Raw genomic sequence first — 27,451 nt, forward strand, 5'->3', positions numbered from 1 at the left:
ACGGGATTTTAATTGGAACCTGCTGTAGTCTTTTAAACATTTCTCCCCGAAGCGCAGCTCCAAGGCGCCGGACAGAGCTTCGAAATCTAACCTTTTGTTTTCGGGAAGAGTCTGAAGGATATCCCCTGCGTCGGCTCTTAAAGAAGCGGCGAGATGACAGACCTTAGCTGGGGAATCCCATCCATTCGCATCCGCCACGATAGAAAATTTTGTCTTATACACCTGCCAGGAGGTCTTCCCATCATATGTCGATAGCTTCAGAGAGGGACGAGCAGGCATGGGTAGAAATTTTAAACCATCCGAAGTGCTCCCTGCCGTCGTTACGAATTTCTTTAAAGTGTCAACTTCTTTGGCGACGACAGCAGAAATTCTGTCTTCGATTTGTTGTTCAATATGTCCTTGGACGGCAGTAACTTTCTTCAATTTGTTGTTGGAAGGCCGAAACTCTTCCTTCGACTCGTCGCTCCACAGCCGACACTCTATCTTCTATTTCATCTTTGACAGAATAAACCTTTTCTTGAATTTGCCCAACTTTATTTTCAACCACATCTATTCTACCTTCCATAGCATCGAATTTGGTTTCTATTATGCAGGCAATTTCTCTTTTCATTTCGTATTGACTTTCTTCAATCTTTACTTGTACGGCTTTTATTTCGTCTTTAAAAGTTAATTGACCAGGTTGAATGGCCTTCATCTCTTCCTTAACGGATTCTTGGCCCAATGTCATCCCGCCTTTAATTTCTTCTTTAACGGAGATGACGGCTCCTTCCATCTTTTCTTGGAAAGCAGCAAATGCAGTCATCATTTTCCTGAATTGTTCTTCCATCGCTCTTGTTATTGGCATTCAAATTCCACTTCTGACACCAAAATTGTTGCGTGCGCACGGGTTCGTTATGAAATGAATGCACAAAAATTTATTATTATCACAACAAAAATGCTTAAATTTTCTCAAATTATCATGCAGTATTACAATATCTCACTGTAGGTATCTTTTAACTACTGAAATGTCCAATAGAACGTAATTCAAAACAGCTAAAGAACGCTAATCCGCGAATTCGCTACAATCAACAACAGCAGTTTTCTAAACAACAACAAACTAAGCAACTAATACAAACTGAGATGTTTTCCTCCTTTTATAAGATTTTAATATCACGCGTTAGAATTTTCCAGTACTTTCTCGAAATCAAAAAAGAGATATTTATTTATTTAATGCACGCGCTCTTGTATTTTCAATTTTCCGGCTTAGCTTTCTTTTAATATTCGTCACGCGCTGCACTGCGCGAGAAATAAAACCATTTAATTTATAATTGAACTAACATTAGCTTTTTAAATACCAAATTCGTAACAATATTATATAAAATATCATTAAGATTTACTCTGGATTTAAATTTTGCTGCGTTACTGTTCCAGTTACAATTCAATAAACGGTTAAAAATATGAACTCAAATTCACTTTCACGTAAACGTAACCTTAGTCTAACCCTTTAGACTGTCAGACAAAATTTTGTTTCAGAACAAATACAATAATAGAAAATAAGAAAAGAAATTAATTTGAATTTCTGCTTGAAAATCAGAAACTTAACTATTCTGGTAACATGATCAGAAACAAATTACATAATTAATTTTCTGTTCTGGTAGGAATTACGAACAACAGTTATTTCACAGTATCTGCAGATCAATCTTTAAAATTATAGCTTAGTATCGTGATTGTGATATTCCTCGAATACAAAGATTATTTTTAATGAAAGTCAATCTCACCAGTTGGAAGCAACAGCGTTCAAGGCAGATAGTAACAGAAGAGTATCACTAAGGCAAGCTGATATAGCCAAACCGCTCTTCTAATCGTAGATTCTCCTTTCTATTTAAAACTCATTTCGTTTACATAATGTGGTGGAGTAGATGAAAGAATAGAAATGTAGGGCGGGTTTTTGACATTTAAATATCGTGTTATTTAAAATAAAATCTTAAAAAATAAATTTCATCTTTACTGTTCAAATTCTGAGTTTGTTTGTTTGTATCAGTCTTACAGTGTAATTTTTTGATAAATTCATACACAAAATATCCTTTCAGCCATACTTCCCTTCGTGTGTTGTAACAAATTTGAAGAATGGTGAAAGAAACCTCTGCAATTTAATTTTAAAATGTAAAATAGGGAAGTTTTGGAAGTTGACTAAACGGAATTAATACGGCCGAGAAAGTTAGATTTTAATTAAAGTTATAAAATTAAAAATGCCGTTATTTAACTCTGTTAAAGTAAAAACTGTACCCACCCCATAAAAACATTCTGAAAAACTACATTATATGGCTGAAAAGTAAAATTTAATTCTATAAAAACAAAAATATCTCGATTGGTTGAAATAGAGTATGCTGAAAAAAAAAAAAAAAAAAAATACACTCACGTGTAAAATTTACAAAGTTTGCCTTTATTAATCCTTTGACGCGCGAGATATTATTTTTAAAATTTTTTTAAATAAAAACTCTGTCAATTCAATATTATTATCCTAAAGACAAGTAATATATGAATTTAAAAAAATCTACTCTTGCCCATTGTTTTGTGGGTGGTGGTCGCACTGTGAAATCACCGTGCGTCTAGGACTTTGAAACTTACTGAGGTAGTAGGAAAAAAAAACTTACTTTTCACCTTTCTCCGTGCGCGTTTCCGATAAATGACAAAATTTACGAATTAAAAAAAAATGCATGTAAGAATTGCATTATATATAATTTTTTTACATTATTTTACAAAGTAAATCGTGAGTTAAAAATTAAAAAATAAATATTTATGTAATTTTTTATAGCAGTGAAACTATAAGTAACTACATAATAAGGACGTTTGGCTAAATGGATAAAACTCAGTAAAATAAGGATAAAAAAGATTCAGTGTTTTTGTTTTTTAATTTCGAAGAAAAAATTTTTTTGTGGCACTGTTCAAAGCATGTTTTGTCTTTTTGGTACATACATAGACCCACACGGCACGTTTTGCACATGTATCTTGTTCTTTGAGGTTTCTTCCTTGTGCTACAAAATGTACACTGCCTGGATTTAAATTTCACTGGTATATGTCCAGCGTTATTTAGTTTCTTTTCGTCTGACATATTAAATTTGTGGTTTTTTATGTTAATAGGGGGCTTGGCCTTTTTGGCTTTGGTACGGATCATTCGTTTCCCATTCATATTTATTTTATTCGTATTTCGTCCCAAAATATTTAGAAAATTTTTTTAAATTTAAATAAAACTTATACGCGGTTTCTATTTTTAATTATAGCAAAGTATATTTACATTAAATTTAAACCAGATGAAATAATTTATAAAATCACAATACTAGCTTGGGAAGCAAGCGTGTTGAGGTCAGAGAAAAATCTCTGGAAAAGGAAGACCTTTCAACAGGGTAGGTGGATGTATTGTTTAGTAATAAAATAACTCTGTGGTTTCAAAGCCCCTCATCTATATACGGGTAAAAATAAACATTCCTATTTGAAAAGCAAGCAAACGCCATTGTGAAAAGCAGTAGTTTCAAGGAGCGACCACCGAGCCTCTAGAAGATTGTGAGCATTGTGACACAATGCTGTAGCGGCTCAGTGGTCGCTCCTTGAGACCGCAAAGCAAATGCCATAAATATAGATAGGTTTTTTATATATGCAGTTTAATTATTGCATTTTTTATTGTTTATGATAGAAATCATGATGTGCGCTGAATAACTTTCGAAATTTAAAGTTGTTTATATTAATAAAAAAAAGTTATTTTGTCTGATTGAAAACGAATTTTAAAAGGCATCCGATTTGAAGTACTAAGACCTAAAACATTTTCACTGACAATGACCTTTCTTTTTCTTTTTAGAAGGGTACTCAAACATAAACAAAAACAAATCACTGGAGAAGTTTTTAGTGAGACACATGCCCAGCGAGTTTCCAGGAGAGTCGAGTGGCGTTAAGAGACAAGTAAGTACAAAAAGAAAGCTCACAGAAAACTGCTAGCCGATTTTTAATGGAAGAGTACACTCTAAATTCAGGCAATCATATCTCTTCAGCTTCATTTTCTCACCATCTTGAATTTGTGCTATCAACTGTCCTTCGTACAGATGCAATAAAATCAAAGTAAATTTTCATCTATTTTATCTGATTAATATTTTATTTATGTGTGTTTTTGTCTATGTTTGATTTTGAGCACAATGTATTGTGAAAACATTTATGTAAGGAATAAACTGTAATTCAAGAACGAATTAATCCATTTTAAATTATTTCCCTATGTGGAAAATAGTTTCGATTTACTAACACGTCTTGTGACGAACTGCCATAAAGAACGAATACCATTCGTGACCCAAAGCTTCACTATATTTATGAAGACTTAATATAATGATTTAAATACAAAAAACTCATAAGTTAAATGCATAAACAGAAAATGGTTTTAGATTTCGTCTCTTTGAAATTAAATCAAGAATTATGTATATTTTCTGGCTTGAAATTCTTTTGTTTCAATGCCGAGGAAAAAACTTAAATATTATTTTCAAGATTACATAACTAAGCAAGCTGAAAATGCATCGTTTTCTGTTAATTCAAAGTGAGGTTTTAAATATTTCTTTGTTTTGTTAACTTATATGAATAAAATGTTTTGGCTAGAAACGGAAAACATTTTGTCAGTAAACGGAAATATTTTAAGAAAGATGCATAAATACCTACCTACCAAGCGGGGAAGAGCTGCGAGTGAGCTAAACTATTTTAAGAATAATTTAAGGTTTATTCAGATTATTAAGGCATTTCTCCCGCCTTCTTAGCATGCCTTCGTGGTGTAGTGGTCAGCACGCTTCGTGGTGTAGTGGTCCGGCAAGGGCATTACTCATTTTTCACATCTCCTGCTTCAAAATAATCTAATGTCTCTACAACACTACTCTTCCAATGATATGTTCACATTTCTACTACATTCCCATAGTTGGTTTATTCAACACTACCGAATTTTCTAATCGTGAATTTTGGTGTGTTTAACGATTTAAATTTTGTCAATAGATATAATGTTGAATTTTCTAATAACTAAGCAGAACCAAAATAAAAGAAAAGCCTTTATTAAAAATTCTTGCATTATTTTACAATTCTCTGACGTCAATCCTTTCTTCATCTAAAACTCATTTCTCACTTTTATACTTCTTAAGTGCACCATATGAAATTACAAATATAAGATATCAACTAAACATAGATTACAATGTACATTTTAATACTTTAAATGATTACGAACTTAAAATGCATATAATGCATTCGAACTTAAAATGCCTTAATATTTGGCATAAAAACCAATCAAAATAATTTGAGCGGCAAAAGAAGTTTCTAACCTGTTATCGTTTTAATTGAACACTTCCAAACGATGGCAGGCAGTAACTATTAGATAAGTATGCAAAAGGCACTTAATTAAGAGGCATCATGGTAAAATATTTATGTCTTTTTGTATTTGAATGTTATATGGCAGAAAGAAAAATTATTAGTATTACACAATCAGGCCATTGTTTTCTTTAATTAATAAATTAAAATATAATTGCGAATAAAGAAACTTTATTAACTTCCATACAATCATTTCATTTTATTTTAATTTAAAAGTATAATCTATCGGTGTAGAAACTAGTTGGAAAAATAGACTGAATGCTAAACTTTAATTTTCTAAGAGTAATTATATGCATTATTGTACATTCATGGAGATAGTTATATACATAATGGAGAGGTTCTAATAATTAAATTGATGTAGAAATTTATTCATAAAAGTGTTATTTTAATATTTAGAACTTTAAATTCAAAGGCATTGGCACCAGAACACTAAACACTTCTGTTAAAATTTCTGATGTTACCAGTTATTTTTTAATTTTGCCAATCAAGTTGAGCAAGTGAAATGCGCATTATTTCAAATAATTCTTACATGCAATATGTAAAACAAGTACATTTCTTTTAAATAAATGATATTAATATCATTTTCCTATTTTCTTAGTCCTCTACTCTTACAACTTTCTTCAGTTGTATAAGAGTAAAGGATTAAGAAAGTGCAAATAATTCTGATATTTCGGTCTAAATTCTTAATAAATTTTATCATTCATTTTGGAATATCCATGAGTATTTTTGTGATTCATAAAATAATAAAATAATTGAAAAGAAAGCAATAAATGAAATTTAAATTTAAAGCCCAGTTTAAAATTAATGTGACAAAATGTGATTTTTGAATGCAATTGGACCTTAATTCTTAATAAGAACTTTAAATATAATTTGACTTACAAATTTTCAGTTTTCATTGCAAGGTTTTTAAGGGTCGTTTGAATGAAATTGAAGTTTTTAATCAATTGCGCTTTTAAGAGATTCATTTTGTATTAATATCTCTAATACTTATACTGGCTTTATTTAGCTGTATCTGTCCAACTAGTATCTTTTATTAAAAATTAATAAATAGACAAATTGGAAATAAAGTCTTAGTACAACATTAAAAGAAGTAATTAAAATACAAATTTAAGTAAAGGAAATAAAATACAGGTTTTAAACATTTTTCTTGGTTGGGGGTAATAGAAAATGTTGATGCACTGCAAGAAATTTTGTGATTTATGGAAGAACAGGAGTTTGTACCAAATGATACGCAAAGTCATACAGAGCATTTTGTATTTCACTGTGTGCATAAAAGTCTTCATGCGGCCTTTATTTTCACAATCACTGGTCGTAGGCATACCCTTCCGGTTACAAAAATATTTTAAATGACTTAAATATTCATGTTTTCGGGGTTTTAAATTAAAACAAAGTTTTGTAAAAATTACGAGATCTAACTTCCTTTTCGACTTTCCTTGAGAGGTCGGTTATTTATAAATTAGAAAAATCAGAGGTCTAGTACCTAAATAAATAGTATTTTATACTATTTATTTGTTACGTATGGTATGCAAAAATAATTTTCACATAAGTAATTTACAAGTATAAATTTTCAAATAAACTAATTACGTTATTAAAATTCTCGAGTCGTTTTATTACTTAAGAATGATAACTTTATAATACTAGAAAAATGTATTAAACTAAAAATAATTTTCATTTAATACTTATTTTACAAGTCCGCTGTGTACGAATACCGAAGCCTGTTTTGAACACACAATGCATAAGATTCTGTAGATAAAATCAATGCGTTTCACGAAAATTCTTTGGTTGTCACTTAATCAGTGTTCGTAATTTAATCTATTAGCATCAGAAACTTTTTTCCAAATTGATTTTTCTTTCTTAATTACGTACAAATGCAAGCACTTTACTGTTCAATTTGTGTGCAACTAAAGAAAATGATTTAAAATTTTAAAACTAAATATTTCGGGTTAATTTATAATGTACAAGAGTGAAATCTTTCGTGTTTCATTTTTTAGAATGAATTTTTTGAGAATAAACTTTAAATACAGGGACATATATAAAAATAAAGTAATGTAATTTTTAGGAAATTAGTTTTTTAAAAAATAAATATCTCATAACATGAATAGTTGTGTTAATTAAAGCATTTTAATGATTGGCAGTATATGTCTGCAACTAACGGTTCCGATAATGAAGGCCACAAAAAGGCTTTTATGGATAGAGTGTACAGTAATATTTAATATAAGAATTTCTATGTTTAGTAACATTTTATTATAAATCAACACCTAGTAATAAAAATAATATATTCATACATAACTAAGAGCTCAAGCCAATTAAATAGCGCCGTAAAAGACAGAAAAAAGTAACTTTCACTATTAAATTTAAATTTCAATTTGGAGGTCATCCTAACACTCTCAACCTGTAGAACTACTTTCCCCGCATGCTGCATCGTCATGCGGTGAAAGTATAATCCAGGCGAATAAATTTTCTCGTTGATTCCTTTCGTATTTGCTTAAGGATCTTTCTAGGAAATTTCGTATGATGCACTTACAAATCATGAAATACATAATACCATACCGAACTATAAATTACATACAGCACAGCATTGACTAGAATACTTATAATTAATGATACACAGTCAAGACAGGCATACGTAGCTTATCTTCCGACATCATATGGTACAAATGAAGTCCAACTACATTCTTACTTAAGTACTGAAGCGACGAAGAAAAAGGTATTCTTAATCTTGTCGCTTTTAATTATGTTAAATTCTGAAATGATAAAGTATAATTAAAATAATTTTAACTTACATATTTATTGCAATGGGAAGATGTATTTGATTAGTATTAAGATAAACTTCTCAAAAAACTTTATTATATTTTTAATGTTTTTAAGTACCTATTAGGAGGAAAAATTCATATAGATATACTGTATATATATCGCTGTGTTGAAAACATTTAAGGTTTAATAGAGGAGGAAAGAATAATGCTTCCCGTTAACTTAGCACCACATTTTAAAAAGTGTTGAAAATTTGAGAAATGTTTTAATTTTTTAATCTCATTCGAATTAAAATTAGTTTGTTCTAAGATATTAAATTTGTTGTTTGTCTCTAAAAGCAAATTTATTTGTTACTTTGAAACCAATATACTTATTCTCATACACGCCTATTCACGGTTACGGAGAATAAAAGATGAAACATATTACAGTAATGCTAATTTATAAATAAAAAGACTAGATATGTTTCAAAGGAAAAAGTTGTAATTTTTCTTTAAGTCCACGTACATTATATATGCTGCGAATTCATCAGCACTAGCAAAAATTAAATTCATTTTGCATATAACAGTTATTTACAATTATATACTTTTTACTACAATAAGATTCGAAGTATTCCTGCTTGAGATATTATTATTTATCATTAATTTTTGTGCTTTAAATACTAATTGCTTTACTTTACAGACTATCAGAAATAATATGACATTTATTTTATTTTAAAGGTTTCCATCGTTTCTTACTTTTTAAAATTAACTTTTCTTTTATGGTATATATAACTGAATTTTTAAATCTAGTACTCTTTTCCTGTTTCGCATTCATATCAAATGTGGAGACATTTTTGTGCCAATAATATGCAGTAATCACAGCATAGCACCTATTAATTTATGATTAATTATGATTTTAATTATATTTTATAGCTTCTGCGAGGATTCTTTTGTATCTTCTACAACCTACATTGGAAATGACAGCACATATATTTTATATATACTCTTAAAATTGTTTTCATAAAATAGTCTTTAAAAAATCTAAAAATTAAATCACCTTTCTGAAGACAGACCAAAAATAATTAATAAATTTACGTTTATCGCTTATTAAGTATTCATTACTGTTGCCATTATATTTTACGCAAACAAAAAATGTGCAGAATTATACTAAGATTTTCTGTTTTATGTATTAATTTTAAAACATATAGTTAATTGCATCTCTCAACTATTCTTAGAATATAGAACACGTAAAGACTAATTCATATTTCAGGTATATATAACCTGCAAAGAGAATGATATTTTGTAGAATTTAGGATAACGATTCTAACAATAATGGCCATGAACGTAGCATTCATCGTTTCAAAACATTTCGGATAGACCGTAGGTATTATTTTCTGGTCTACTCTATCTTTTATCATGGTATGTCGTGATTATTAGCTGGAGCATTCTTATCAAACATACAGGAAGAAGAGGAAAGGAAAAGCAGGAAGCAGCATCTGCCTTTCTTTACTCTACACGGAGAAACAGCATAATATATACGATATAGTTTTCTGAAATTTATTTCACGTAGTAAGGTACCCTCTTCGACTGTTAATACGTTACAAGATCGTTTTAGAAAAAGAAAAAAATAGAAAAGTTCGAGAAGCGGTCACAATAAAGTCTTCCGGAATTTTTGCTGCAAAGCAACCGAAGTACCTAGCTCCATCTATTTGCTTGAGGAAACAAGACAAAATATTGAATTCTTCGAAGATAAAGAATAAATGAGGATTGGAATTTATATCATTAATGAATACAGAATTGTACTTTCCAACATGGCTACACTTTTATAATATCATAATTTGCAACAAATATCATTCTCTTTCAGATTTATTTGCTTTTATAAAATACATAGGTTCTTTAAAAGATTTTAAAAGAAATAATCCAAATAATTCTTCATTTGTAAACATTTTTAGAAGCTCTAGAACTATACAGTGGTTGCAGAACAAAGAAGGGTTATGTAAGCTTTTAAAAGAGAAATCCGTTAACGATTTACAACTTAATGGCCCGTGAAAATCATTAATTTATAGCATTACCAAGTAAATTAACTGCATCAATGAGAGTTATAATCAATACTTTTCTTCGACATTTGAAGAGGAAATATTATGCATGACTAATATGGTATACTTCTTATGTTTCGAGAATGTGTTTAACGTAAAGGGAATAATATAGAAATATATTTCGCAAGAAAACGAGGTATTATTTCATGTTTATATAACTCAAAAAACTATTCGTTCTCAAAATATGTCATTTTGACTTATTGCTATATCTCACGATAACAATGATTCATGACCTAACTAAAGTTGCAAAGAAAATATCGAAGACCTTTCCACTTTCCTTAGCAATTCTTTTTCCGTCCAAAATTCAAGAACTGGAAATAATTACGCTTGAAAAATCTTTCTTTAATGGTTAACAAAACTATCTAATTCTGAATTTTAATAATGATTTCAAAATTCTAATAAAAATTTTTCTAGATTTTTAGATAATATGTATCGTTTTTAATCTAAATTAACTAATTATGGATTGTGATTCTTTATGTCCAGTTATCTAAACATGGGTTTTCCAGAGAATTGGGAATACAGTTTTTTTATGTTGTCTCTGGTGGGATATTTTTGTTCGCAAGTAAAATGTGATAAGCTGAGATTGAATGATTATGCTACTCTCTATGTACAAAAATAGGGAATGGACGTATCTGTATACTGTAAAATCAGAAACTTCAAACATGAACTTTGCTCTTTTAGAAAATTTGACATTTTATGATTGTAAAGATGAGCTTTATAAAGCTCTAGCGTGGATAGACCGCTTCTTCAAGCGGACAATTTGTGTATTATTATTAAGCTTGTGGCTCAGAGTAGTAACCCGGGGTTGGCTACCACTTGTGGCAAATACTTTATAAGATATTTCTCCCGCATTCTAAGCATGGCTTCGTGGTGTAGTGGTCAGCACGCTCGACGCGTATTAGAGAGGTCCGTGGTTGAGTCCCGGCGAGGGCAATGCTAATTTTTCTCTTTCCTGCTTTGAAATAACCTAATGTCTCTACAACTTTCAAGTTTCATTAACTGTTAAATTAAAGAATGTTCTGCTCGCTTCGTACTATATATGTTCGCTCAGATCATAAGACTACGCAAATTAAGAGAATACAAAAGTAGAGTTTAAAAAACGGGATAGGCTAACTTCATTTCCTGCCTATCCGCGTGAATGCCCGCCCGCTGCCTCGGAGAACGTTAGTGCTAGTTTATATTGGTGGAGGCCCGGACACTGTGGGAACTGATAAAACATTTTAAGTGCTTAGGTGAAAGGAAGCAAAGAGATCCAATGCTTGTAAGATACTTGCTAAACTGTAATCCCCCCAAAACCCGTCATCTCAAATTTGTGAATATATCATTGATAGGCCATCGAATATTTTCTGCTGCGCATGTCAGCTTTAGTTGTAAATAAAGCGTGACTAAATAACCAGAAGTGATTAAATAAAGCGGCATTTAGTTTAATTTGTCCATCGCCAATTCCAAAGCAATAGCTCTATGTGAAGTATTATTAGGTAAACAAAATTTTAGGAAAATTTTAATAGCAGAATTTTACGATGCTGGCTGTTATTGCAGCAGGCTTTCTAGTCACTGGATGACATAAAAACCATATAATGGCATAATTACTTCACGTATGAAGCAATATGCTCGTTGGAAAATAGATGAATCATTTAATCAATAAGGAACTAAATCAAGGTTTCTGAAATATACTAAGATATCATTCTCAAGATATAATACAGAATGTTCCTAGAAATAGTCATCAAAAAGTAAGCTATGTCAGAGATGTTAGGAAGCTGAAAAATAAATTAAATCGGACTAGCGCAGAACAACAGCCGATGCTCAACATCAGATGAACAGCAAGAATTCAATTGTTTTGAAAGTTCTATGCACATTCTGAAGAATAATCGGTATTACTCTGCACTTCATGGTTGTCGACCAATCAAAAAATGTAAAAACAGAAATACAAGAAAATTCTCATTCCAGATTTCGATTGCCTGAATATCGAGAATAGCTTCTCAAGCGAATAAGAAAGCTTTGAATACAAATTCCAGACATATTATGGCACTCACAAGAAATTGGCTGTTTTGACTTTTTAAAAATTTAAAAAAAAAGAGTTTTAATTAAAATCACAGAAATTCCGAATCAGTTGCAACAAGTCATAACAATGTTTACAAATGAAGTAGTAAATTATTAAGTGCATTATTTACATAAATTATTATAAATTTTAACAACGCAATCACTAGAAAGAACTTTGAAAAGTATCAAGATAAATAAAAATTTATTAAATTTTAATATAATAAATAATAATTTAATTCATTTTAAAGGCATTAAAAATATAAATTAAATTTGTACGCATAGCGCTTTCAACAAAACAACAACAACAAATATATATACTAATATATAAAACATCAGAAATTGATGTTTCCTTTTCTAAGTACTCGGCTTTTACAAAACATCATCTTCAATATACCACAGAAATTATTATATAACACACTTAAAGGACACAGAACAATATAGAAAACAAAGAAAATTTAAATTCATCTTTCTTTTAATTTAAAGAATATATATAAAATATACTAAAAATTAAATACTTACTTCACAAATAATTTTGTTGAATTTATTCAGGTTTATACATTTTACAAGTAAATTTGCATTAAATTGCTCAAATCCTTTTATATTACAAAATATAATTACCCTATAGATATTTTCATGACAGAAAATGTCACATGTTATTATTTCTAAGCTAATTTTATAGTACACATTTACTGACACTTAAAATGTAAAGTAGTACTTTTCAATAGAGTTATGTTTGTTTACAGCTAGTTGTTATCTTTTGTATTAAACATCTAACTAAGTATCTGAGTTCAGGTAATTTTAAAAGCAGTGCTACTTTCAAATATTTAAAAAGTGTAAAGTAATCAGTAACCTATCTTATGACGGTAGCAATTTATAGAATATTATAATGATTCTTGAAATTTAGTCAAGATGTACCTTCCACATCCGAATTTAGTAAAAAGAGTCTTGCTCAAACTCGTAACCACGTAACGTGACTATTTAATCAGTCAGAAATTGTCAATTTACGAAACTATCACGGTAATATTTTGGATAATATATATGTTACCAAAAATGAAGGAGATTTAAAACATGAGAGCTCCGCCTCCCCTCCAAAGATTCTCATAGTATTTTTTTTTTTTTTTTTCAAAAGCGTTAACTTCTGGAAGAAGTCTACAATTAATAAAAAATGGTATTTTGCGCCTAATATTGATTTCAGAAGTGACTATGAAGCATATGTATGAAAACTCTTGTCATTCGAAGCACTTTAATGATTTATGGCCTTAAATCGTTATCATTTCCTATCTAATTGAATAATTTAGGTATACCTTGCACAAAAACGGGGGCAGTTCTTTATCTCCGTTTCTACTGAGCCGATTGAAGAAATTTAACTTACGTTTTTTATGTCTTAAAAGCTCGACTATTAGATTTATATACAACGTTCTTCTAACATAGGTATTCTGACACAAAATCGGACTTTTTCTAAAATGATATAGCTATTTTTTTCACTTTTCGATTGGACGACTCAAATTATGCCGAAGTATCAAGTCATGTAAAAATCGCATGAGCAGTTTTTGAAATATTGGTTCTCAAAATTTTAACTCCTGAATTTTAATTGAATTTGGTATATATTTATTGATATCTCTTTTTTTTCTTATACTTACTTGATTCCTTTTTTCTCAGTTCGAATTTTAGGTTCAATACAAATAAAATTTGGAGATACGTTCTGATTTATTTTTAAAATTTAGATTTTTTAGTAATTTTTATAAATTTTTCAAAAACATTTTGGATTTATTTCCTATGAAATTTATACTATCACCTTAAAGTAGATGTATTTCTAGATATAAATACAAACATTAGAGTTTATTATTCAAAATTTCTTAAGATATAAATGAATTTATATATTGGCGCGTCCTGAAATTTGGCATAGTTGTTATAACTTCAAATGTGGTTTACTCATTTTGTTAAAATTATTTGAAGGAATGAAAGATGTTCCTTTTTTCTGCCTGTGCACAATGAAGGGAAAAAGAAAATATGTTACCATAAATTAATAACTCCTCCAATTGAAGTTATCTCGGTGAAGTGCGCCAAGGTAAATTTCTTACCGAATTTTAAAATATTTAATATTTAGGCATAACTAGAGTCATAGAATAAAAATATGAAGAAAATAGGAATGCAATTTAAGGAAATTTAAGGAAAAGTCGGATTTTGTCTCAAAACACCTACTTCAGAACAATGCTGTATATAAATTTGATATATATCCTAAGTTCCCCTTTCCAACAATAAAAACGCAAACCAGATTTCGTCAATGGGCCCAGAAGAACGGGAGATATAGAAATGTTCCATTTTTTCCTGTGTGCCTTACTACCAATTTATAATGAGTTAAAAAGAGAAAGAAACTCGTTAAACCACTAATCTTCCATATAAAAGAGGAGGGATGAATGCTTTGAATGATTTATTAATTAGAATATCACAAATAAATACACCTGGATAGTGAATGCATGTGTTTGTTTATAAGACTGCAGTTAGCATTCAAACTGATTTTAAGCTGAAATCAAATTTTAAAATTACAATTACTGTAATCGCGGAAAAATTTCAGCTTTTTCTGAGACTTACTATGAATGAAAATGCTTTAATTATTCAAAGGAGATATGACACCGTCATCTTTTCAATAAAAAAAAATACAAATGTGGTTGGACTTTTTCAGTTTATGTGTAACTAACTATGTGTAATTATAGCTTATCTGTGAAATAAAGAAAAGTATCGGTTATCAAGAAATAGTATTTGGTTTTGGTTTGGTTTTATTAGATTACGGCAAAGCACTCGAGGGCTATCTGCCTTAAGGGAGGGATGCCTTCGTGGGGGACTTTCTAAGGGAAACTGGCTCGTATATACGTTACACATGGGGAAAACCACGAAAACGCCCATGCAGCCAGCCCGTCCGCGCGATTCGAACCTCAGATCGAACTACCAGTGTTCAGTGACGTTACCGCTCGGCCGCTGGTGGGCCCCAAGAAATAGTCTAAATTTTGTCTTTAACATGAGTGAAGTTTACTGTGGCTACGAGCTTGATACTCTTTTATCTTTCAGAAGCACATTTAAAATTAAAATGAAAATGTAATTAATATTTTTGGTCAGCGTTATGCATTACATTGATGGTTTGCGAATATTCTTTGTACAAGTATCATAATGAATTTAGTAGTACTATGTATGTAGCAGTATGAATGTAGTCTAAAACAATGTATAAAGACAGTCATTTTCTGAACATACAGCTACTTTGAGGTTCTGTAATGACATTTTTCCTTCAATACTGTAGTAGTATTACATCCAGTTGTAAATGACTCAACTTGAAATCTAGAACAAGTTGAGTCATTGATGATCACAGATTTCGAAGAACCTGAAGCAAAAAAGTATGAATGATGCATCCAGGCAACTCATATTTCGATGATGAAACAAATCATGCACCTTTTGTGCATGATGTGACTGATTCAAAAACATATTGATCTAATTACACGTCGAAGATTTGCTATCGGACTAGTAGACTTAAATTAATTAATGCGTAACAATATTATGCAGAAAGTAATACTTATTTTAAAACGAGTGCAGTTGAGTTATTTCAGTATTGGGATATCAAGATGCAATCTATTCAGAAGCGAACAATTTCTTATTCATCCAAAGAAACAATTTTACCTGAAAGATAACAATGACAAAGACCGTATTCTAGGAACTACCGATAAAGAATATATATTACTGTTCTGAAAACATTATAATAACAAATTACAGTTTAAATTGTATTAAATCGATTATAAAATTGTATATTGACAAATTAAGAGATATCTCACTCTGCTGAAAGGAAACACAAACCTTGCATTTATTAAATATATATAACAGTAGTAAAATGCTTGAAGGCTTTACTTTTAAGATTATTAATGAAAATCCCCCCCCCCAAAAAAAATCCAAAATTACCGTCAATGTTTTAAGAGGTACGAATACTGATGGTTTTGTGCTTATCTCATTTAGTTAATTGAAAAATATACAAACTTTTCCCGTAATACAATAAAAGAGTCTATAAAACGCAATTTATTGCATTCGCTGGAATTTTAATTACTTTTTCTTCGTGTTTTACACATTTAAAGTGTCTTTTTTGTGATTATGAGAATGCTATTTAAACTAGCGTAGCATTTCTCAGTGACTTCAGATTAAGATTTAGGTTCAAAATGATTTGACTTAATTTTATAGATTTTTCTTTTCTAAGTTCCATTTGTTATGAAATGTTCGAAAAAGTTTGCAAACATTTTATAACAAAACCAGTAGTAGTCATCGTGACTAGATGTAAAACGTAGAATGGGGCTATTAAAATTTTTTAATTGTCTTCGAATTCGGATTAGATGCATCAAAGTTTCCAGTAAAATATTTTAAAATAAATAAAATACTTAAGTACAATATTTTGAAATAATATGTGTATTCTATTTTAGTTCAAGGAACCAATTTATAAATAGGACAAAGGATGAAATTTCTAGATTAACTGGACAAAAAATTTTAATAAAAATCAAACTTATTCAAAATATGCTTTGCCAATTTTACGCACTCTAAAAGCTTTCGTTTTACAAAATACTTATAAAATATATTAGAATCACAGATGTTTTGTAACTTAAAAAAACTACATTTATTTTAGGCTATGCACTGATTGTGGCATTTCTCTGACTAGATTAAAAAAAGCAGATCAATCACATTAAGGCAGAAGTTGTGTAGCCCGATAATTGGCATCGACGTGCAAAAAAATCAATCAGGCATTAATAGTTTATTTCTTTATCAAATGAGTTTAGATGGGCTCTATTCTCAGCTAGCTGTCTGTTGCAGTTGCCTGGAGAGAAATACGTCCCTCATAGATGCTTCATCTCCAGTGCAAGGAACGACATCCCTAACCACCGAAGTAGGTGGAGGGAGAGGAAGATCATCCTCATACGTTGACACGACAACAACCTCACTCAGCAGATGGCCAGTTGGTGGATGGTTGATATCATCGTTAGCCGGCACACTGTCTGTTACAGATGTTAAGGTTGTTTTGGTAGATCCAGTCTCAGCAGTATTGGCGTTGGCGCTGGGGGTGTTATTAGCTGTGTCCTGTCGACCACCAGGCCCACCGCCGTCACCACCGGGACCACCGCTTTCGTTAACACTGTCGCTGCTACTGCTACTACTGCTACTACCACTTTGACAGCTATGAAATTCTTCGTCCTCAGGGGAAAATCGCTTTTCCTCGCTCTTGGCAAGCATGTTCGCACTCAGTTCTGTGGCAGCGGAATACACGGCTTGTTGCTGGCAGCATTTTTCAGGGGCGTTCTGCACGTAAATGATCCGGTTGAAGGCCCGCCACCGCTTGAAAAGTTGTACGTACATTTTACACTGGACGTACATAAAGACAAGACCACCCGTGAACCCGATGGCGACGACGATAAGCTTGGTCCAGAAAGGCCACTCCAAAACACCTGAACGCATTTCCTCCGCTGTCCGCTCAATTAGCACATAAAGTGACCAGACAACGCACGTTATGGCTACCACATGGAAAGTTATGGAACATAGAACTTTGCGCTGCTCCACGGGCGACATTTCCAGCTTCTCCCACTATAAAAAATTAATAATAACATATTAAAACATTTAATTACAAGGCAATATTTTCATTAATTTTTTTTAAAAAAATGTCACGAATTTATACTAAGTTATTAAATTTTAATTATTACCATTGCATTATTAAATTTTGAAATATTATAATGAATAGTTAAATACTTAAAAATAATAAATAGTATAAATAGAACAATTTGCGTTTTGAGTAGCTTAATTATTCAAGCTGAATTTTCATTGCTAGTTAGAAGTTTTGATAAATTTAACCTTCACTGAACGAAATTAATAGAAATTATGTGCATAAAACAGATACAGATGCTGCTTATGACTTAAATGGCTTTAAAATGCATCACATTCCTTCCCATACATATACGAAACAAAATATAACACAATTACAATTGCATAAAACTCTCTCCCGTTACATAGCGTGGCAAATTATAAGCTCATTGTTAAATAACAATAGTGGCTCAAAACTTCTTACTAGAGTTACAATTTAAATATCGAGAACTATAATGCAAAGTCACATAATGGAATCAATTCTGAGCTAGCAAAAACCTAACAACCTGGCCTCGAGATTCAGAACATGCTCTGAATTAAACTGCCGAAACGTTTTTTTAAATACCATCTCTTTCTACCTGATTTATATTCTGGTAGGAAAACGGAAACAAGAAGTGACAGTAGAGATCGAAAACATAAAATAAGTGATAAGTGAAGAAAAATAATAAAACAGTAATAACCCTACAACGTATTGCATTATATACGTACCTTGTAACAAATACACAAATATACATGACGGGGAAAACCGTCATGAATACTGAAGCTACTTAATAGCGTGACTGTTCAAAAGTGAAGATAAATAACGGAAATGTATCGGAATGTTTGAGCGTCCTTGCAATTCGATTGACAAGGAAATTCTCAAACGAAGTGATTGTTACTTAAGAGATGCTATTGCATTATGTAAATAACATAAAATTGTATTAAGTAAGTTATTTCGTATATCTAAGTAAGTCTCTCGTACTCGTACTAAGTACGTATCTCTTGTATATCTGTTGGTAGAAGAATCCCATAACGTAACATAATTTTATATGATCCTGTACTTGTACCTGATTTATATAATCCTGTACCTGACAAAAAGGTAATTTTTCAAACCTTTTAGGGCAAATTTGTTCACTCTGTGCATGTTAAGAATCTTAAGAAATTAAAATATAGCTAGAGTGTTATACGTAGGAAATAAACGGAAAGCGAACAAAAGGCAGGACGATGATATAAACACCATTTTAAGGTTGTTTTCTGAAGAGATTTCATCACGTTTGCCACATACACTGAAAAGGAACTCAAGGGAGAACAACAGCCATATAAGGAATTCGATATTGCAGTGTAAACATTTAAAGCACTTTAACATTTGAAGAAGTTGTCGCTTAAATAGAAAATGACGTCTGTTTATCTCAAAAGGGATACAATAACATAAACATTGAGAGAAGGTGATTGACAAAAATTCCTATTTTCAGATGGATTTAACTCAAATGCTTTTATCAAATGTAGCATGTACGCCATTAAGGTTTAGAAAAATACTCTTTTGCTTAATAGAATTTTGAAGTATTTGTCATAACAAACGATGGTGCTTGCATTCCATATAAATATGCAGTCTAGTTTCATTTCATAGATAGTACCATTGCTAAAAGCATTGCTGACAACCTGGAGTGACTTCTTTCCTTGGACACCATGCCGTCAGCAGCCTGCTCTGTATATATATTAATTTATTTAATGTCTTGTGTTTTTTGTTTGTTTTGCTGTTTTTAATTATATTTAATATTATGACTAATCCAGAACTCATTTAATGTATTCCACAATTTGTAATGTATTTGGTCATCTTTACTGTACCTGAGTTTTATAGCACATCCTTAAGATAACTGTATGCCTAACATGTACGATAATAGTGAAAAGTGTTCCGCTTAGTCTCAGCAGTCCCCACCATGCACCTTCTTTCCATGTTCTGGTCCTTACTTCAGTGTTCCTCGTTTCGTGGCCAATCCCCGGAGGACACAGTACTAAGCTCTTTATTTATATTTATTCATGTATTTTTTTAAAATTCCATAGACGGGATCCAGCAGGTTGAAAAGCACCTAACCCAGTGGGCCAGATGTTCCGTCGATGGTGAAAAGAAAGAAAGTACTAAGAAATATGCGAAGTACATAAAGATGCTCCTGGATCTTCCCCAGCGATAGGTTTAGTGACGTCTAACTTAATCTATTTCCTATGGTGAAGTATCTTATCATCGAGCCAAAATCATCGTATTTTTAATGCCTATGCCTTATTCTTCTTATGTCTTTTAATGCTTATTATTATATTTTCTATATCCCCATGTGAATGATGTATACAAGCAGTTTCCCATAGAAAGTCCTCCCCTTAGCCCTCGAGTGTTTGCCGTAAGTACACAAACCAAACCATTCATTGCGGTGATGATACAGAATGAGATAAAATTTACATCTACGAATGTGAAATAGAAAATAAATTACGCTTAATTTCTACTTTAAAAAATATACTTTTTCTTTCTCCAACAGGAAAATACAATATATATTGAAATATAAATTTCCACAGATACAATAAAATGATAATTTCTGGGGGGGGGAACGTTTGTATTATGTAATTAAAACCAATATGAATTTTATTTATAGTAAATTTTTGCACTGTACTTGCGAAGCTCGAAGAAGATAATTGCTTGTCGCGATGCAGTATTTGAATCTGTACCAGCAGAAATGGCTGCTTGAAATCAAACAAATTACTGATTTAAACTTCTTAAATGATGAGAGTTTGATGAAAAAAATTCAAAAAGCATTTATACTCATTGCGGACAATTATCCTTTAACAGTTATTCTTAAAAATGCAGTTCGTGAAGATATTTTAGACTCAATATCTACCTCGTTTGAGCTCTTGCACTTAACAAAACCTGAAATATAAGAAAGTGCACTAGAAAATATTCATTTTTATTAGCTAGCCTGTTTAAAGAATTCTGAAATTATAAAGAAATAATAAAATGTCATTCTAACCCAAACCATGGGAAATAAAGAAGGAGATCTGAAGGAAACTTACACTTTTGGATAGTCTCCAAATAGGAGAAATGGAAAAGTGTTGGGAAGCATTTATCATCTACACAAAGGTCAATCAAAGTATATATGACAGATATATTTGTCATTTTATAAAGCCATTTGCCATGAAAAGGTTTATTATCCCCAAGAAAAGATAAATGAATATGGAAGTCCATATGCGATTGCGATTTGTTGATAACGTATTATATTTTTTTTTCTTGTTCTGATGAAGTTTCAGGGCAATTGTTACTGATCAGTCAGAAATTCACATTAAATAAATTAATTGGATATACTTTTTTAACATTTAGCGTTCAAAGATCTAAGGATTAATAGTAAATGAGTGATATCTGAACTGCATAAAATAATCATATTTTCTAGTTTTAGTTAGGTGAACGTGAATACGAAAGCTAAAAATGTATATTAATTTCAAGTTTTGAAAATCATAAAAGTGTACGTCAAATACACAGGTCAAGGTGCCAGATGTATACGTAAGGTCAGGGTGAACTGCAATGGACACCCCCCCAATGCACCAAAGTTAGATCAATGTTTAATCAATGCCAGTGGATACACCGCAAGGTCCAAAAAGGGTTTCAGAATGAATTCCCGCAAGGTTCTAAAAGGGAATACCTTGAAAAATGTTTTACAGTTGGTGCTTTTCGCTCATACAATAATTTACATTAGTTGGTGCCTTTCGCATTTACATAAATTTAAAACAGGTTTGCTTTTTTCACTTACAGAAATTCAGAAAAGTTACTGCCTTTCGCAATTAAAATAATTTAGAACGTATGAATGTCTTTCACAATTATAAAAATTTGCACTTACAAATCTCCAGTAATTCATGTGTAATTTGAAAACTGTACTTTTTCGTTACAAAATATTTGTGCATAATATCCATTATTTATTATTTAGTTTATATAAGGATTATTTTATATAAAATTTCTTAATACAGAGTTCTTTGCTATGTACAGTTCTTTTTTTATTTGTTGTTTCTTTGTCTAAACTGTATTTGTATAAAAATTTTTTTGTTAAAATTTCATTTATGAGAAATTCGTTAATGCAATGTAAAGTTAATCTAACAACATTCCTTTATGCAAATGGTTTCCTATTAAAGCTGATTTGTGCAAGATATGAATTTCTTAATATATCACTCATTGTTTAATAACAGAACATCATTAGTTTGCTGACTTTTCTTGGTAATATATGGTACAGCTGTTTACTTAGTTTGGTGCACATATTTTCTCTCTCCTACTTGAGAGCTAGTTGATAATTGCCTCTATGTTTTTTTTTTTATTTGTTTGTTTTTTGTTTTTTTAATTGCTTAGTGTTTATTGCAAAGTTGATATATTTGTAGATATTGGTTTATGGGAGTTTTATATGATGTTTACTTGTTGGCGAGCACGAATTAACTTGACGGAGGAAAAGAAAAAGACGTCTTTCAGTTTCTCCTTTTTGCTTTTCTTTTTCTCATAGCTGTTTCGTATTTTGCATCATGACAAGTTATTTCCGGCTGGTTCGTCCGCATCTTCCTTTGCTGACACTCCAACACATGCTGCCCAACATATTTTGGTGGAATATCGGGGTGAGATTTTGTAATATTATTGTATAATGGTGACTTGCGTTTTATACTTTTCAATGCTAGTACTGCAGACTGACACTCCATTTTGGAATCACGTATGTAATTACTTGTCTCTTGGATTCTACAGCAGGTTTTTGTATCTGTTGCTGGATGTTTTTGATAAGTATAATATTGGGATTCATATTTTTCTGAAATATGTTGTTCAGTAAACTTGTATATAGCAGATGTGAACGGATGAATCAATAATATATAGACAATCATCATCCTCATCAAAGTCATCAAATGATATAATACTTCCAAAACGTTGCCTGTACGGAATAATAAAGGCCAGCCGTTTTAATTCTGAGCTCCAAAAAATAGCTGGTCTTAAAAAAGGAAATAAATATTTAGCTAATGATCTTAAAAGTAATATCTTTGCAATTTTCAAATAATAAAGAATATACACATAACACGATCTTCAAAGAAAATGATTACGCATTGCAAAATAAATCTACAGCTAGCTCAAAATAAAATAGAGGTAGAAAAATTGAGAAAGAGAAATAATTAATGCACAGTTAAATAATTTATCAAAACTATAATGCTGCTTATTTTATGTTACTCTGCGTTTTAGATGTATTAGTTAAAATCTTAATGCGTCTTAATGTTTCTGTATGATTCATGGTAAAAATCAAAATATTATTATCAGAAAAATCAGAAAACATAAGTTATTAAATGCAAATGTGCTATTAAAGTTTAAAATGCATTATTATTAAAAATTAATTTTTATACATCTTTGAAGGTGCTCAGCTGATCAACTTACATTTACATACTCAAAAGTAGAAATTCATTATTAGAATATTACGCGGTTTTCAGTAATTATGCATATATTCGCGGCATTTTTGCAAGTGCAATCATGCGTCCAAGTGTTCTGCATGTAAAACAATTTTAATGCATTCAAGATGAATGAATGACTGTTTGAAAACTTGGTAAAGAGTAGCCGTACACGCTTTTGACAAGAAATCAGTCATTTTTCCCCCAGCGATTTCACTGTGGTCGAGATCCACTACAAGATCTCTTGTTCAAAGAAATTCACGGTCGTTCTGCTTCACGGTCGTACTTCACGGTCGTTCTGCAGTTCAGAATTACAGACGCAATCCGTAATTTTGTTATCTGTAAGGAGGCTAAAGGAAAGATTTAAACATATAAACTCCTGGCTACTTCGAAGTCTCTCCTTAATATGTGAAAACCTTCTTCTATGCAACACATGTAGAGTGCGCAAGTAGAATTTGATAGACAGGGCACAGGGAAATTCGAGATAATATGAGAGTTTTCTTGATCAATGTATTTCGTTTCAGAATTCCAGTTATCAGAAAAACATCAATGAATGCAGTCTCCAAATAGAATGGATGATGATTATATTTTTTCTAATGGCGGGCACTTGCCTATAACGGCATTGGTCACCACTAAGGCCAGAAATCGTGGCCATTGTATTGTGGAGGCACCTAATAGGCGGCCATCGCTACCTCCTATGAAAGGACAGCCAATTTTACATCCAAGTCTTCTCCAGGTTTCGAACCCGAGCCCTTTGGTATCGCAGTCAGGCTTCACCGTCTGGGCGGCGAACGGATGATTATGAGTGGCCGGAGAAATAGAGAAGGAAGATTACAATCTACTTCATATGCGCGAAGACGACGGAAGCTTAAAGAGCCGCTCCCACTGGGGTTTATCTGAGCTAACGAACACAACTAACGTAGTTGACCCATCTTCAAAATCAGTTTTTCCTCATAGGGCAGCAAGTTGAAAAATCTGAACTGCAGGCACAGCGGAGCTAGTCGGCACATGGAACCAACTCCGTTAGCTCAGATAAACCCCATTGGGAACGGCGCTTTAATTGTCATTGAGGACTGTTTAGAGAATCTGAAAGTAGTTGGCGAATTTAAGACTTGATGTGGAGGCAGCGGTTAATAGAAAGACACAAGATTGAGTTGAGAATAGAGTAATGCCTAACAACTTCATTTCAAATGTGCAGCAGCCTTATACTTTCTTTGAGGAAGCTCTAAGAATGACTAAAATGCGTATAGAAGCGTTCTAGCGACCGTAGTCAAGCTCCGAATTGAAGAATTTGCCTCAGGAAGATTACGCATATTCCAGCAAAACACTGCATTAAAACACACAGCCTGGAAAATTCAGAAGTGTTTTGATGATACGGTTTTGACAGTCTTACTGCTAATATGTGGTCTCCATCTTCATCTGACTGCAGTCCTCTTAACTGACAATATGACCTAAACTGGAATCCTAATGTGAGGAACGCAATTGAAAAGATCACTAATAGATTTGTTACCTGCCTGTAACAATAAAAGAGAGGTGAGGAAGAAAATCTATTAGGCATTTCAATATTTGTATCCAGAGCCTGTTTTCGCTTTCGAAATCGTTTGGAGGTTTTGATTGATGCCGAAAAAGGCTACATTGTACACATTACACACATAAAGCGTTACGTAGGTTTTGATTCTAGAATTTTTAAAAAATGTTTAAAATTAGAATTTTTAGAGATGTTCTTCTTTAATGCATTTTACACACCAGTTCTATTAGCACACTCCATATGGCCCGCCCCCAAATCCATCAAAATAAGTTAAATTAAACCCCAAAGGTATGTAGGGAAAAAAAAAGACTTAAATTAAGCCCCAAAGGGAAGTAGAAAGAAAAAGGCTGCATCCATTTAAGGTACCAAGTCTATCTTTCTCTCACATTCGAAAGATACACTGTGTTTATGTGAATTCAAACATTGCCAGAGTACTAATTTTTAATAGTACGCACAGCAATAGCTTGATGTTGCTGAGAGCTGTTCTGAATATTAAGATCTTTTGTTCTATGAAGCCTACAATTTCACCAAAAATCATCATCATTGCCAGGCGGCAATAAAAACAACAATGAAATGTATCACTTTTAAACAAAATTTATAGGCTACTGTTATTTTGTTTCTTTAAAACAAGCAGACAATATTCTTCTTTATTTCGATATAAATGATCAATAAACAATATTTCTTCCTATAATGTTTATAATATTTTCTCAAATTTACTAATATTGACCACCTAGTCCAAAAAATGGATGTCTTTCTCATTCCTTTCTGAATCAGGAGTTCTGTAGATTTATTTTGTTATATTTTCTAGTAGTAAATTCTCAGATTTTTTGATTTTGATGTTTAACAATTTGTATCTTGGCACAAAATTATTGACAAAGCTTACGAAACGGACTTCAGGCAATTTCGTACTAGCAACTCCTTTCCGAAAATTATCCGAACGCTATTAATGCTCAATACCATTTTTCGTGTCATATATATAATAGAAAAGCGATAAAACAATGAAAGATATTCCGTTTCCGTCCAACAACAGCATCTGTTTTAGTTTGAATAAAATTGGATTGCTTTACGCTTTCTTATGATAACTCATTTTAGAAATGTTTTATCTAAAACAGCTACAAGTTATGCATATAAAATTGTCAAGTGATGAATTTAGCGAAATATTTTATAAATAGCTCAGAATCTTAAATCTCGTTATCATTGCGAGTAAAAGTAATAGCGAGCTATAAAGTTTCATTGTTACTTTTATCCCTAAAGTAATTTATTAACGAATAAAATACAAAAGAAACTCTAACTTACTCGGTAATTGCTCTAAGAAATTTGAATTTAGTTTGTTTAGATATTTTACTAATATTCTTGATCAAAATGCGATTCAAGTAGTATAGTTTTCTAACTGTGGCAGATTTGAAATTATGGTTATCTAAAAGAAATTTAAAAGAAATGGATGCGATCATTCTTAAATGCGTCACTTGTGTAATATTATTTTTATCATTCCTTGAAATTATTCTAATGTCTTAATACAGCTCTGATTAGTGAGCCTTTCAGTTTTATTTTTATTCGCATATGACTGTAAGTATTATGTTAATTTTATTAACAGTTAAATTTTAAGTTAAAGTTCCTTTCCTGTCGATTCTTAACTTCAACTTATTACTTCCAACCAGAACGTAGTTTTAGAATCACTCTGGATACATAATGAGGAAGAGCGGTATTTAACCGCGAAGTTTTGCTTGCTGAGTTAGAGAGAATCAGAGTTTCTGATTAGCGCGCGTCTGCCTTTTTGGCTACTCTCTCGCAAAGCTGTTATTTCGCTCGGCCGTACTCAGGCCCTTGATAGCTTCGCAGTCATTTAACTTTAAGGGGCCAACTCTGTTAGAATCTTAATAGCTTCGGCTATATCTAGACTCTAATATAAACTAATCTATATATTAGATTAGTTTTAGTTTATTTCTTAGCCTCTTAAGTCCAACCCAAGTGCCGGCTTTTATTGTACACTCCAAGACGGAGTGTACAATAAATTTTTTGTTAATAATATTTTTTTGTTAAATCTTATTGAAATAATAAAGGGTTAGTTACCCTTCCATTTTGTTGTTTCTTGTCACACGAACGTAATCGATTATTCTCTTAGCAGTTCTTAAGATTCTTCACGTTCAACTGTAATTTAGCTCTTACAGAGTGAGGAACTCTACATGACTATGAATATTATGTTAAGTTGAAACGTTAGTTTTATTTTTTTAAATTCATTTAACTATAAATGTGTAACTAAAAATGTTACTTTATGGATTATAGATTTTGTCATATAATGTTTAGTTTATGAAATGGGAAAAGTATTAAAAAAAGTAAGTCTCTGCCCCTGAACGTAGGAGAATAATACCTTCTAATCAGCTAATCAACGGTTCAATCAATGAACAATGCAGGATGTAATTTTTTTTTATTTTTCAAGGTCTTTCGATCTATATGATGGCGTAAATTTACATTCAGTTTGTTGAAATATTTGTCTAATTCAGAACCCTAATTTCATCATCATTTAAAATCGTGGGGCTACTAGCAATGAAGAATTGAATCTTTTGATTTAAAAATGCATTATTATTAGAATTTGCAGGATCGCTAAAACATCAAATGATTTTTGAAGT

General features: G+C 31.4%; 1 protein-coding gene and 1 long non-coding RNA gene across 3 annotated transcripts in view; one reads left to right on the forward strand and one right to left on the reverse strand.

The window, feature by feature from the left end:
* Nucleotides 1-4,168, forward strand: part of LOC146999558 (uncharacterized) — a 42,398-nt gene extending 38,230 nt beyond the window's left edge. The window contains exon 3 of the long non-coding RNA XR_015039824.1: nucleotides 3,833-4,168. This is a non-coding gene — a long non-coding RNA (uncharacterized LOC146999558). The remainder of the gene's footprint in view (nucleotides 1-3,832) is intronic.
* Nucleotides 4,169-5,035: 867 nt separating this feature from the next.
* The window catches only part of LOC118188441 (E3 ubiquitin-protein ligase MARCHF8-like), a 195,750-nt gene continuing 173,334 nt past the window's right edge, over nucleotides 5,036-27,451 (reverse strand). For both annotated transcript variants that reach the window (XM_085807118.1, XM_085807123.1), the window contains one exon: nucleotides 5,036-17,827. In XM_085807118.1, the coding sequence (XP_085663244.1) occupies nucleotides 17,042-17,827 (786 nt within the window). In that variant the 3' untranslated portion in view covers nucleotides 5,036-17,041. The remainder of the gene's footprint in view (nucleotides 17,828-27,451) is intronic.

The sequence above is a fragment of the Stegodyphus dumicola genome, chromosome 1 (assembly GCF_044657685.1).
Source record: "Stegodyphus dumicola isolate Sdum_Otavi_A_Nest chromosome 1, ASM4465768v1".
NCBI classification, from domain to species: domain Eukaryota; kingdom Metazoa; phylum Arthropoda; class Arachnida; order Araneae; family Eresidae; genus Stegodyphus; species Stegodyphus dumicola.